Genomic DNA, 14930 nt, shown 5'->3' with positions numbered 1-14930 from the left:
AAAAATGTATTTATACTTGTTGAATTTTTAGAAATACTTCATTATATTACTAAACAAAACTGCATACTTTAATGGGATTCCGTGTGAAAGACCACCATGACGTGGTGTAGGAGGGGAATGATACATGGTTGTAGTTACAATTAAAAATCTAAGAAGAGTGGAGTACATGGAGGGCTCCCTCTACTTTAATACACATAAAAAATAGTTCTGCCAGAGAACTTGAGAGAAATCTACTGATTTGTGAACGTTATATTCATTTAATTATTGTTCTGACACTACATTTAACTAAGCCTTAGCTTGCTCATATGACAGAGAAATTTTAGTCAAAATATCAAAATCTAACAAGATTGTTTTATCTTAAAGTCCTTGTACTACCTACAAACAATCCAAACATATCCAAATGTTTGGCGTAGCGTAGAAGACCAACGTGTTTGAATATTTTGACGCGATGAAGCCAAAAGGTTTCAGTAAGGCTGTTAGTATTTATTTAATTGAGAGAGGCCATCTTATCTCAATAATGTTGACATGTAGAGATTCATAGGTCAGTTACTTCTTTGCCTGATGTTGGCATTTATTAGTCCTGCTGTGATCACTGTATTGTCAAGTTTGTCGCATCACATCAAACTGCAAGAGTCCCAGCTTTTTACTGACACGTTGTGTGTGTGTGTGTGTGTGTGTGTGTGTTTGTGTGTTCATCTAATCGCGGGACCTGAGTGCACAGCCCACCAGCTGCCCATCAGGTCTGAAGCTGTTTAATTAAAATGTTATGGATCATTCGTTTTTCATCTGTAATCCACATTGGGACTCAAGTGTTTCTTGGCTGTGAGCAGCGACTCAGTGTTCAGTCTGCTCTTGATAGCCTGCTGTATCATTTATATACTTTCCTTTTGTTTATTAAGTTAATAATATTGCTTTTCTACAGTGAAAATTGATTCATTAATTAATAATGAATTCCCAAGGCAACACATAGTTTCAAAGCCGAAGGAAAAGAAAGAATCAGGACATTGAGATGTTGAAGGCTGTGGTAGAGGCCTGACAGTCAAATTAAAAACTGATGCCTCGCTTTCACAATTAAGTTTAGGAAGAGCCACCAAAAATATCAAAGACTAGATTACTAGATTTGGGGTTGATACGGTATCTGTGGCCCCTAAAATATAAAATATGATATTGGTCTTGGAAATAAGTCATGATGATGATTTGAACTTCTTGTATGAAATCAAACATTTTAATTCAAACATGAAATCTTTTACTTTGTCAAATTATCAGCAAAAAGTGAGTCATTCATTGTTTTTCGTTTATTTTTAATTTTCTGCTTACAAATAAATCCAGTTTAAATGTGTTTGTTTTTGGGAGTGTCAGCAATGTTAGTTTTTAAATTTGAAATTTGCAATGGAAGCGCTGTAATTGTAGCTTCCACTAAACACAGGTCATCAACAAACATCTGGATTATCGATATTCCTGGCGGTAGCCTTCCTGCTCACTTCTCATCTCCCTTCAGTGTTCTGTCTGGGATTTCTTCCATTGAAGTGGATTTCTCTGGTAAAATTTGAAACGGACAAATCAATGAACAGAAGGAGACGTTTGTGAACAATGACATTGGTTTTCCACGCTGTTTTAGTGTTGCAGTCTGGCTGTAGTTTCAGCAGTGGAAGAAGTGAACGGAGGCATTCAGTCCGTGTTGGCTGCGCTTCCAAATAATGAATTAGCATTAGCAGCTGCCTTGCAGTGGAGGACGAATGTTTAATTTAAGCTTCTTAGCGTCAAACTGGTAATTACGTACATCAAGGGCAACAGCTGAGGGTCCAGACCACAGGACTGGTTTTCCCCATGCTGCAGCCCTTATTTAAAACAGAAAAAAAGAATCAAACTTTTTAGCCTTTTGGTCTCGTCTGAATGTAGCTTTAGCAAAAAGATTGACTGCCAGGCTTCCTCAACACGATTCACTTTACAGCTAGATTTAGACGATTAAATGGTTTGACAATTACTTCTTGAGTGAACTTGTTTTGTTTTTGTTGTTGTTGTTTTTTTTAAATTCCTGCAGTTTTCAAACTTTAACAAAAACATTTTTTATTATCATACTGAACCCTGTTGTTGCAATATCTAACCTAAGTCGTACCCCTGAATCTTTCCGGGTTCAAATTCACATTTGTGGAGGAGCTTTTTGTATCTTAAATCTGTCCAGAAACCTGTTTCCTCTGATTGTCTCTAAAAGCAAACAGCAGGTGGAGGATGGCAGACAGAGGAGGGGGGACAGACAGAGGGTGGGTTTAATCTGCCCTACCTTCTGTGTCGTGAGTATCTCCCACTGATATGGCCGGAGCCATTGCATCCGGGGGTGGGGCAGCTGGATGGGATGGATGGAGGTTAGAGATATGTTTAAGACACAAGAGCATTTTAGTCCTTGTGCAGTAGCAGCAGCAGCAGCAAAAGCAGCAGCAGCAGCAGCAGTGATAAACACAGGCAGTAAAAAAAAAAATTAAGATAAAGAAAACAAAGCAAAGAGATGCAAACGGGGCAAACGTGTCACACAAATGCACATGTACAAAGGAAGATATGCAGCCCGGCCCGTCCAGCCGACACACATGATGCATGAATGCAGGTGGCATCCAGCCGGGGGAAGCAGAATATTATGTGTCGTACATCAACCCTGGCCTATATCCTGTTACTACGAGTGATAAAGATCAGCCGAGACCTGCTGTAATTTCCCCTGTTCGCCTCTCTTCACCAGTCATCATCATCATCATCACCATCATCTTCGGTGTTCACTCCTTTCTTTTCTCTCTGCTTTTTGATTCAGGTTGCCATGACCCCTCAGGATGGCTCATTTTAATTCTCATTAACTTCCCCCAGCAATTGCCCTTTATTACTCCAATTATCCCTATTATTAATTTTACTTATTAAAAATTGCCGCATTAGCATTTTAAATGAGACACTCGCTGGCCTTCCCCACTGTTGTCTTTTTTCTCTCTCCCTCTCTCTTAATCCCTACAAAAAGTGAAGCTTTTTTTTTTTTTTTTTCAAAGCGCTGAGTGCAAATCGATGCTCCGAGGTGAAGTATGACAAAATGAAGGCGGGGATGAGGAGAATCATTTAGAACAGGGGAGGGAAATAATTTTTCCCCAAAGGGCCTCGTGACAAACCAGGACTGTTGTCAAAACCACTGGCAACCAAAACTTTCCCAGTTTTACAATAAACTGCAAAAATACTTTTTTCTTCATGTAGAAACCTTAGAAATTGCAAACAACTGAGACTTTGCATTTGTAACAAAATCCTGAAAGATCACTTCAATTTGAGCTCTATGTGGACACCTGGCCGTGTTACAATAATAATATGAACAGCAATTTTTCAATTATTTTTTTTCCTCGGAAAAAAAAACAACAAGACTTTTTGTTCCCCTCATCCCATCTATGCAAATTGGATGTTTTTGCGCTTGATGAGTTTTCGTATTGTTTTGGTGAGCAGTACTTAAAAAAATAAATAAATCCTAAACTTGATTCTTTTTCATCCCACACACAGAAATGTGCTCATGCAGCCAATAAGACGAATATCTTGGACTGCAGTAATGACAAAACGGACTTTAAACCAATGAATGAAAAAAGAAGGGAAATTACAAATGCTTTGTATTCTGAAATGGGGGACAGAGATTGCAAGTTTTAAAGGCCTATAAATGACCTTTCCGAAAATAAATGTAAGAAAAAAAATAGTAAGATTCCATATTCCACTGTGTGTTTGGTTTGATAATTGAATTGGAGTTTCTCTGTTAATACAGAACCTCCTTACCTCAGCCAGTCCCTCCTGGATGTTGTGATGTTTTGTATGGGATTGTTGCCGCCTAAAATTACTAGTTTTGCAGCAACCCTTTTCAAAAGTTGCACATTTTTAAAAAAGTTTATGTTTTCCATAACATGGACTTAAAAAGAAATTATTTGGAAGTGCTGCACATAACTTTTCCCAAAAAGGCATGATTTTAAGATTTAAAGTGAAAGTGACATTTTCGTGCACCTTCTTGAAATATCCTCAATATAAATCAAATCATGTCAAAGTGCAAAAGAGGAATTCCACATTCGTCATTCAAGTTAACATGAACTGGTTACAAAGTAGAAGCAAATATTACAGAACGTCTCAAAAAGAAATGTGAAAAAACAGGAAACGTTATTTAGCTTTCATGCTGTCATCTCATAAGCTCAGCTTCAAGAGACGTTGTGAAACAGTAAGTTAAATCATCAAGGGACAAAAGGAGTTGGTTAAAATTCAGCCGGGTTGCAGTGATTGGTGAGAAAAGAATGCAATGCAGAAAACGCTAAGGTGAAATTTTGCTATGACTGTTGAAAATCACAAATACGTGCCAAATTCGCGAATGATGACTGCATTTGCATTAATAGTTGCAACATCGCAACTTTCCTGGAGGGACTGGGCAGCGGGCGGCTGACTGGTGGAGGACTTGAAGAGGAATCCCACACGGGAAAATGAAAGCTCTTTCTTTTCTTCCCTCCAAAACAAAAGCAACACATTCAGATTTATGCACAGATTAACATTTCATTCATGTCTGATTTCCAATTTTTCCACAGGCCGGATGAGGACGCCAAATGGACCGGATGTGGCCCGCTGACCATTAATCTGCAGGACGGTGGGAGGAGAAGCGGCTTCCTGGTCCCCAAAGATGTCGGCTGTGTGGGAAACTACAGGAAGGCTGAGGCCGACAGATGAAACTACATAATCAGGCCTCGCCGTCCTCCCGGCTCACGCTTCCATCGGAAAGCAAAAGAGATCACACGGCTCTTTCATCGCATCTACTGTACGCGCTCGTAGCAGGAAACAGCAAAAGGCTGCCAGGAATCAATAGCAGCACGTTGGAGGCACTGACCATGAGCTGAAAAGTGCTGATAATAACGAATAAAAACTAATATTATACAGCATTGTCTGAAGAAGCACCGCTGGTGTACTAGTGCTGAGGGGGGCTGCTGCACGGCGGCACACATAAAAGAACTTCATAAAAGGATTCTGTACAAAGATGAAGGTGTTTCCTTACCTCAGCTCTTGTCCTACGAGCTCAATGGGAACTGAAAGGAAAAAAAAAGGAAGGAGAGGAAAGGAGAAGGGGGAGAACAAAGGTGAATGACTGCTCAGAAAAAAGAAACCCAGATCAATAAATCACAAATGCATACGAACCCCATGAGGATTTTCCCATAGAGGCTTACACACTGCTGAATGTGTGATCAGAGGGGGGGAAACCACACCTTCCGACTTTACTTACACACATATGCACACACACATATATATATGTTTATATCTTAACATACACACATCAGCACACGTGCAAGGCTGAGCACGAAACAAACAATGCAGTGTGAAATCTGGTGGGTGGAAACACACACACACACGCCCACACGCCACCACACACACACACACACGCCCACACGCCCACCTGCACACACCCACCCACACACACACACACACACACACACGTGCCCACTGCTGCTCAGAAAGGAGGTGGGTTATGTGCAGACTTCAGCAAGAAAACAAGATTAATTGTTACACTTTAGTTATCATAATTGAGAAAATGAAATTAAAAAGCAAAAAAAAAAAAAAAAAGTGCCTTCATCAGTAGAAAACAGGACTTCTTTCAGGGGCAACTTATAGTAATTGGCTCGAAAACATAAATCAAGCTGTGCTGGCGCGCAGCACCCAGCTCCGGGCCGGCCGTGGGGCATCGATTGGGCGAGTTGAGCGATAGAACGAGTTGGGAGAAATATCCTATTTTCATTTGGAGCAAAATAAGAAAACAATAGCATCCTGGAGAATTCAGTTTGGGCTCTGATATCACATGCATTAATCACATGTCAGGAACAGCCTGGGTAGCTGGCTACTCCAAAAGCAAAGAAAATAAACATTAACACACACAAGCTTCTTATTTTTGTCTGCAAGTGTGGGTATGTGTGTGTGTGTGTGTGTGTGTGTGTGTGTGTGCGTGTGTGCGTGTGTGTGCGTGTGTGTGTGCAACATTTCAGTTTCTCAGTCTTTCATCATGCGATTGGAATGACTGGACGGCTTCTTGCACTCTGAATGCTTCGTGAACTGCCGCTCTGCTGTCTCTCTTCAAAACATCAAACACACACACGCGCGCCCACGCACACGGATATGCACAAAAGTTTTATAAATATGTGCGTATTAGACAGTCATTCAAGGATACACCAGACATAAATTACCAATTTCTTGTGAAAATTCTTAGTAAAACATGAAAAGGTGCCCAGGATTCTTTCTGAACGCCAGAGTCACAGCTGAACTGATCTGAAGACAGCTTCCTGTTTCTGTGGCAGATGTTTTCCTACATTAACGTTCTGCATTGTCTTCTTTGTAAATAAGGATTTAGATCCAAAATACAAGGCCTCATCTCTTTTAGAAAATCTTTACACGCATCAGGCGACAGAGATGACAAAAAACAACTTGGATTATATCACCTTCACATCAGTTAATATAACACAGATAGTTAGCAAAAACATTTCAAATTACTTTGTGTAAAAAAAAAAAAAAAGAACTCGCTCTAATCTAGATACTGTTCAACTGAGATCAATTGGATTTCATATATGTACTTATGAAATATAAATAGATTGTGCGTTTATTCTCATTTCAGCAACCATCACAGACGCCGAGGGTTCTTTTTATTCAGTAAAACTTAAAATAACGTCTAATTTCATTTTACTTTCAAAGATAAACCCTTTTGGTTGAAAGTTTGGGTGCGGAGCTGGCTAATCTCTTTAGCACCTGAAGAAATCTGGTCTAAACTGAGCAAAACCACAAACATGTCAAACAGCAACGCAACAAAATCTCCAGCAAACCCATCACTCACTGAGTTTGATTTAAACAACAAAAAAATAAAAACTGAGATCCTGAGAGACTAAATGATTCAGGCTTAACCTGTAGTAACCTTTAAACTCAGCAAGGACTTCGTTCATCTCGGAATCTCTAATCGGAAGTTGAGGTTAGCATGAACAAACGCGTATAGAAAATGGATTGAAGGATTGGTTCCCATACATAGTTATGGTCATATTATGACTGTGGTCATCTGTTGCAGTATAATTACTTACATAAGCCTGATTCTGCAGCTTGAGTCCAAGTTTTGCTGGTGCTGCACAACGTGATGTAAAAAGTTGGGGGAAATGAAAGAAATCTGGTTTCTACAAATGTTGCTTCAATTTCCAGACTTTTCCAGACTCAACTTGGTTGATTGGAATGAACGGTCTGGAAATACCAATATGTTGTCGTGTTCAATACTTATCCAGTGATTCCATACTGGACAAGTAGAAACAATAACTAGTCTTGAACAGCAGCTGAATGTCAAACATCTGGATTATGATCCATTAAACATGTCAGAATTATCTAGAAATACACATGGGCAGAAACAGCTACTCCCTAAGCTAAATTTTGCATAAACTCTTCTACATGGAACATATGCAATGCACGCAAACAAAACCAAGTAATCAGTCAGCTCCAGTAGATGAGCGGAGGATGTTAAGATGTGAATCAGGGTGACTGAATGTGTATTTAACAGCTGCAAAAAGCTTGACAAGGTGGAGAGACGCTGCCGACGCTCACCTCTGATTCCCTTTGACCGAGTGCGAGTTCGCTTGTCGTCACCCTCCACACTCATCTGGGATGAAAGGAAGAGGCAAGAAGCGGAGGAAAGAGAAAAGCAAACAAGGGAAGAAAGGGGAGGAAACAGAGAAAAAGAGAGAGAAAGAGACAATCAGTGGTTAGTTGTCGAAAAAAGCCTCCAGAGTTCATTGTCTCTGTGTGCTTCAAAACAGCTGCTATAAAAAGATCCGTTCAAAATGTTCCCGTTCAAACACAGATGAAGTGTGGCGCTGATGCAAAAGAGGCCGTCGCATCTAGACACTTGTGTTCACACACGCCGCTCCATCGCCACGGGAAAAAAAAACTAAACAAAACAAAAACACACTTAAAACATGCTAACATCATGTTCGCTTCATCACAAATGAGGGTTACATGGAAAACAAACCATGAGCACCCACCCACCCCCCGTCGCTCCCCCTGTAATTTCCTGCTTCTGAGTGCTACTCATGATTGTGGTCTGCGCCGAGGCAACAGGCGGCGCCGGCGCAGGGGGCCGCGGCCCCTGTGAGCAGAGGGGCCGACAATCATAACTACGCTGAATATAATAATAAAGCGAAAACACACGGGTCGCTGTAATAACCCTTTTAAGAAGAGGAGATGTGTGCGTCAATGTGTGTGTGTTTGTGCCTCGGCTTTTAAAGCCACAAAGGAGCAGGTGTTAACCCTCGTGCACGCACACACACACTTACACACGCTCGCACGCGTGCACACACTGACCATGGACCACACCTCCTCATTGCTACCTCTCCACGCTTAGGGTTCCTCTATAAAGCTATCAGATGCTCTCTAGACACAATGGAGCCATTAGCTTTGATTACTGGACTCTGTTTTTTTATATTTATATATTTATATATATTTCTGCTCTCCCTTCTTTCTGTCCCACACTTCCTTCTGCACGCTCCCCGTCTTCAAGCCTTTCATCCCCCCTACAGACACGCCGGCTTGCCCATCCACTTAACTGCTTTGTAGCTCCTCTTTAGTCAAGTTGGCACAGTCACAGTGGGATTCAAACATAGGGTCTTGGTTTTTTTTACTCGTCTTCACCCTATTTGGCAGAACCCCTTTCCTGCTAATAGACTACTTATGAAAAGAAGGGGAGGACGAAGGATGCAAGGAGGATGAAACAAGCTGTTGTTCTTGTTAAAGGCTTTTCTTCGCCCCTGACTCCCATCGAGGCTACATTCATTAGCAGTTGGCTGAAGGTACAGGTGCAGCCCCCAAGCCCCTCCTTCCAGTTCCCCGCCTCACCCGCTCCTCTCAGGCCTCAACATTCTCCATCAAGCTACGTCGCTTTCTGTCCAGCCACTACTGAGCGCTCGACTCCTTCTGAGAGGGAAGACAAGTGTATCATAGTTATTTGTGAGCTTGTCATATTTATTCTTGCGTTCAACCCAGAATTCCCTTTTGTGTCTAAATGTGGAAAGATCGTCAACTTTAAAGAGATAACAATGGATTATTTTTTTAATTATTATTCTCCCATACAAAATCACATCTGTTTTTAACAGATTTCTGACAGGATGTGGTGACCATGCCCAACTGAAAAGTCGTCAGCAATAACCTTAAAGCAATAACTGTAAACATCACTTCCGCTAAAGCTAAAGCAAAAGCCAAAGCGCTATTCCAACATAGGGCGCTAACATGCTAAAGTCTAAATGCTAAATTCATCCATTTTTGTATTTCATGTAAGTTTTATTTAGCTTACTCATTTGTTTGAGTAAGCTAAAAATTTATCAATAGAGAATAATTACAAAAAAAGAGAACGCGAGGAGGGAAAACACAAGAATCTTCACCTGCTTTGAAATATGAGCAACAATGTAAACTACTAATTACCTGAAAAGGTCTTGACAGTCAATAAGCAAAACTTCAACACAGATTGCAATGTTTATTCAACTGAAGGTTTACAAAACAGGCATGTGAATTTGTGCTTTAGAATTAATCTATAAAAATTAATTTGGGGAAGCTAATTGCCCTTAGCAAAAAGCACTAAATAAAAAACTTGCCCCTCTTCTACAGCTTTAGCGGATCAGTGGAAGTGTGCCGGCAACTGCTACCAAATTTAAGATCATTTTCAAAAATCTAATTGACAGGACTCTTTTATGATCAGAATTCATAATCTGTCATATTTCATAGAAGCGGGATGCCCCACCCAGGATCAGAATCATGACCAATAAATACGACCAGTATAACCAGTGACCAGCCAGTTTGAAAGTCAAAACCTTGACCTTTCTCTGACTGGTGAATACAACATGCCTCAGCTCTACCAGGCAACAATAACACTCTTCAGAGCAGATGCTGTTACTGAGCGAAGAAGACTCAAAGGTGTCTAATTTCAGTAAAGTGCTTAAAATTGAAATCGGAAAAGAATAAAAACGTGTAAGAGGTTATTTAAAGGTTAAATTTGCTGTATGTTCAGACGACCTTCACATAGTTAGTAGTGTGACCTCTGCAGGCAACAGTTCGACCGAACTGAGTATCCTTTTGGCCTCGGTCTGCCAAGAAACACACAGGATCTAGAAATGTTGGCGGTAAAAGAATAAGGGCAAGAGTCAGAGCTTCCTTTGCTACTTGCTGGTGTAAATAAGCTAAATGTAAAATTACATAATCATTTCCTTTATGTTTTAAAATAACACTGATGTGTCTCAAACACACACACAATGCTGCTTTTCCAACTAATGTAAAATTCCTACCAAGTAGGCTATAAAACCATATTTTGAATGGTCTCTCTGCATCTTCCTAAATGTCTGTACTTAAAGAAACGTCTGAATCGACTCATTTCTATTTCGGTGACTTAAAGCTTTTGGAAAATCAGATGCAACAAATTGGTGACAGAACTCTGGTGGGTGCCCCTCTATCTTCAACCTAATACTTTACCCCACAAGTTTTCTTTTGTCTGCGTTATTTATTTTTTTGTAGACATCCCCTGAAGTTTAAAATCTTCAGTACTAATACATTTAAAATTTGTTTATCGAGTACGTTAGCCATTACGACCTCAAAAAGCTAAAACGGACAAATACGTTCTAAAAAGCTTGGAGATGATCAAGAAAAAGACTTTGTGGTTACAACAATTGGCCGTTTCTTCTATTTAAAAAATCCTCTATGATGGATATAAAAACTTTGTAACCAGTAGGGAGGACGCCGTTCGGTTCGATTCAGTTGATTTATTTAGTGGCAGTTCACAGAATGCATCACCGCAAGGCATAAAAATACAGTCTAGCAGGTTAAACAAGGCAAACTATGTAACCACATAGAGGATGTTTATGATAGATAGAAATTCCAGCTACATAATAAAACATATTGCACCGTTGTGCTTCTTTTTCCCTTCCTTTGCGTCCTCCTTACATCGAGAGTCACCGGGTGAATCAAAACCTGGACTGAAAAGGCCTCCTGTTGCTTTCATGTTTGTGTTACCATAGTTACGTACATTCAAATAGGTAAGCATATCAGAGTTCTCTTCTCTTTCCTGTCCCTTTTTTTTTCTTTCCCTCAGTTCCAGCTCATTAGATTAGCATGAACACAAATTCACAGCAAATAAATCCCAATGCAGACAGGCAGGCATTCACCGGGATCTCTTTCAAAGGCCTCCGAGTGTTCACAACTTGTCCTTTACAGTCGTTTAATTAGAGCACGCCGACAATGAATGCATATGGGAGCACAGACGGCGCGGTCAGTACGGAAACTGGGAGAAAAGGGAGTTTGTGTGCAGAACCTGCTGTAGGTCCGTGCATGTCATGTGCTTTAACGAGTGTGAAATGTGCAGAGCAGCTGCCAGGAGGAGGGGGGGGTTGAGAAGAAAAAGAAATAGGAGGAGGAAGAAGACGCCGCTCGTCCCTTCAGGCTGTGTTGTACATTATCAATTACGTCCTTCTTTGTGTGCAGCGGCCGGAGCAGGAGGGCCTCAGCTCTGCCTCCCAATTCTGACAGCTCCATGTAAATGTCTGGCTGGGGGGGCAACGTCTTCACAGAGAAGGTCACCCTCCATCCCCTGGTGCACGTAAATGACTCTTTTATCCATTTTCGGGTTTACAACAACTGATGAGGGGAATGAGGCAGGTTAAGGTGGAGAGAGAAGGCGGAGGAGGCTGACCTGCGGACAGCAGCTGCCAATTAGAGCAGCGAACCTCTCTGCACTTTCACCCTGACAGTTCACACCAGGCAGAGCAGATAGAGCGGAGGAGGGGAGGGCCGTGAGGTGGGGGGCAGATGTCATGTTACCCAACTTGTATGTGAAAAAGAACGGAGCTAGTGTGACCACACAGTGGGTCATATGTGTGTCTGCCGTCAGAGGTTTGCCATTTACAGGCTGAGTCATCCTGATGTGACTCAGGGCTCAGAGTTAAGCCTCTTCCAGCTCTGATCCAGGGTCAGCTCCTGCTGCTGTCGCAAAGGGAAACAATAAGAGGAGGTGGAAGGCCGAGCGGTCAGGAGGTTCTTTATTGATTATTAACCGTGTCTCAATCAGGATTAAAAACATAAATGTTTCTATGGGCTAAAACAAGATCTGATGCAAAGTCAAGAGTCAGTTCAGGAAAAGAAACCAACTGGAGTACATTAACTAATTAGAGCAGCAGAGTGACCAGTGAACTACGACCTGGAGATTTCCCCCTGACGTTCAATATTTACACTTCCCACATTCACTGGTGAGCACACTTTTACTAATCCGATAATGCGCTAATAGCAAAATTATTGTTTTATCTACTGCTTTATTTCCTAATTTTAATTTAGCTTCACCTAAATTATTATTATTTTTTTTTGGGGTAAGGGATAATTTACTTGGCTGCTTTGTAAACTTTCAACTGAATGAAGTTCAACATCTGAGTTGACATTTTAGTTATCCACTACTGCAAATTTTGACGTAGGCAGATGTTTACATTCATGCTCTTATTTTGAAGTCCGTTTATTTATTTCTAGTTCCTACTCTGAATGACTGAAAAAGAACTTAAAATCTATTCGGATACCGTGGCATGACCTTCAGTGGGACGTTCATCCTTGAAGACCATCCAATGTGGCTGAATAAAAATAATTATCCAAAGAAGAGGAGAGCAGAATTCCCTCACAGTGATGTGATGGACTGGCAGTTATCATGAACACGATTATTTTTCACATAGAAAACTCATCTTTAGCTAGAAAATGTAAACAGTTTGACTGATTAAACCTGGATTGGACAATTCAATACTGCACAACAGCGATGTCATAAAACACTTCACAGAAGGGTGAAAGAATAAAAATTACATAGGTCATTTTTTTTTCTACCTTCTGCTTTCCAACATTTCCCTGTACAAAGTAACCCTTGAGGTTAACATTTGTTTTATTTAGTAGGGTCAGGATTTTAATGGGTTAAATTTGATTCATTATATATGTAGACTTTAGCATGTTAAAAGTTTTAGCACATTTAATCTCAATTTTTTTTCTTTCTTTTTTTTTTTTACATACAAAAGTTATGGAACCTTTGTTTTCTTACGTTGCTGGTGGGCCAGTAAATCTGACGCAAAAGCAACAACAGTGACAGAGCCGCTTCTCTCTGCCCACTGGGGGTTCATTTCTGCTTCAAAAACGGACCTGATGGGACGCTTGGAGAGACTGTAGTTATGTTCAAGTTGTGCTAAATGAGTTAGCCTACTAGAGAAGCTATTCAAGCCCAGGCATGCTGCAACAACACAGATATCCCCAACGGTAATGTCAGCGTCCACAGTCCTGAAGAAGTTCCATGAAAGATCAGGGCTTCTTGAAACACTGGAAAGCTGAATTGGTAGAGGAGAACTTAGGACCAATCTGATGGTTGAGGAGCCTAAATAGGAGATTGAAAACTATAGATATCTGTGCTGTTAAGATCTTATGTCTATTTATGCAATAGTTTAGCAGCAAAATGTTTGTTCTTTTTAATTGCAACTGCTGCTCATTTTGTCAAGATATAGTCTACGATTAACTGCAATTAATTCATAATTCATTGCAGACCTGCAAATAACGAGATTAAGCATTTCAATAGGAGTCAAAGTAGTATTTAGACACAAATGCTGCTCATGTTTGAGAGCAGAAGTAAACAAACAAAAAAAAACCCTTTGAGACAATGGCCAGCTAATCCAATGCTAGCCCCTGCACATTCTGACTCTTGGGCAAATTTTTTATGTGTGACCCCTGATGAGGCGTTTAAAAGCAGCACCTCTCACTCCTCGGTTGTGGCAGAAATCAAACCCAATCAATAAAAGTCATCTCTTCAGATGAACCCGAGCCATCAGGGGGAAGCAGAACTACTTTTACAGAGCCCAGGGGAAAACAACACCCCCACTCCTCCTGCTTCCAATCCCCGCCTCCACCCCCACTTCAATCCCTCCATCTCTTTGTTGGATGCCCCCTCTCAGTTGCTCGGCTCTGGAGGAAAAGAAAAAAAGAAAAAAAAAAAAAAAACAGGGATCAGGTGTTTAGAGAATCCTTGAAATGGTGGCAGCGGGGGTCAGAAGTTTCTCCGCTCTGCTGATAAACGCTGAATATAAATGCCCCCAAACCCCCAAAAAAATACATAAAAAAAAAAATTATGAGCCGCTCAAGAACAACCTTTTGAGATTTTTTTTTTCTTCTTCTTATTGTGAGTCCTGTGAAGTGAACTCAGCAGCAGGAAAAAGCTGAGCTGTGCTGAGCTTAACTAAACTGAGGCGAGGGATGGGCGGGGCCGGTAGCCCAGCAGAGATTTGATGTGCTGCTTGATTCATGTACCCCTCCACCCCCACATCCTAACCCAACCCCCACACTGCAAAATAACAACACCCACAAACACACACGACCCCTCCTTCCTCCATCCGAGCCAACTTTCCCCGCTGAGTTAGGGATCAGGGAAATGCCCAGGAAGCAGAATCAGCTCTGGAAAAGAGGGCGTTGATGGGTGTGGTGAGTGGGGAGAATAAGGTGGAGGGGGAGGGCGGGCAAGCGGGAGGGGCGGGGAGGGTGTCACTCACCATGATTGGTCGACGGCTCTGCAGTCTCTGGGAGGCCTGACAGCGGCTGCTATTCCTCTCGCCTCGTGTCCACCGCTGGTTCACCAGCTCACCCCGAAACTCATTTTCTGAAGGAGGGAAACGAGGGAGGGGGCAGGACAGAGTGAGAGGAGGGAGGGGAATACAGAGGGGTAAGGGTGAGAGAGAGGAAAAAGAATATGTAAAATCATCAGCATCAGTACCGGTGGACGGGGTTTGGGTGAGGGGAGAATAAAGTGGAGGGGGTTTTATTAAGTGGAAGAGGAGGAAGCACAAAGCCGTCCCTAAGAGCCACAGCTGGGATCCCTGTCACTTCGCTACTAGAATCAATCA

General features: G+C 41.5%; 1 protein-coding gene across 3 annotated transcripts in view; it reads right to left on the bottom strand.

Annotated features, from left to right (window-relative positions):
- Window positions 1-14930, bottom strand: part of myt1b (myelin transcription factor 1b) — a 138076-nt gene that overhangs the window by 33257 nt on the left and 89889 nt on the right. For all 3 annotated transcript variants that reach the window (XM_044128211.1, XM_044128218.1, XM_044128227.1), the window contains 4 exons: window positions 14580-14686; window positions 7594-7648; window positions 5030-5060; window positions 2282-2344 (listed from right to left, as the gene is read on the bottom strand). In XM_044128211.1, the coding sequence (XP_043984146.1) occupies window positions 2282-2344; window positions 5030-5060; window positions 7594-7648; window positions 14580-14686 (256 nt within the window). The remainder of the gene's footprint in view (window positions 1-2281; window positions 2345-5029; window positions 5061-7593; window positions 7649-14579; window positions 14687-14930) is intronic.

This window comes from Gambusia affinis, linkage group LG01 (genome assembly GCF_019740435.1).
Source record: "Gambusia affinis linkage group LG01, SWU_Gaff_1.0, whole genome shotgun sequence".
Lineage (NCBI taxonomy): Eukaryota > Metazoa > Chordata > Actinopteri > Cyprinodontiformes > Poeciliidae > Gambusia > Gambusia affinis.
This window is presented reverse-complemented; position numbering and strand designations above follow the sequence as displayed.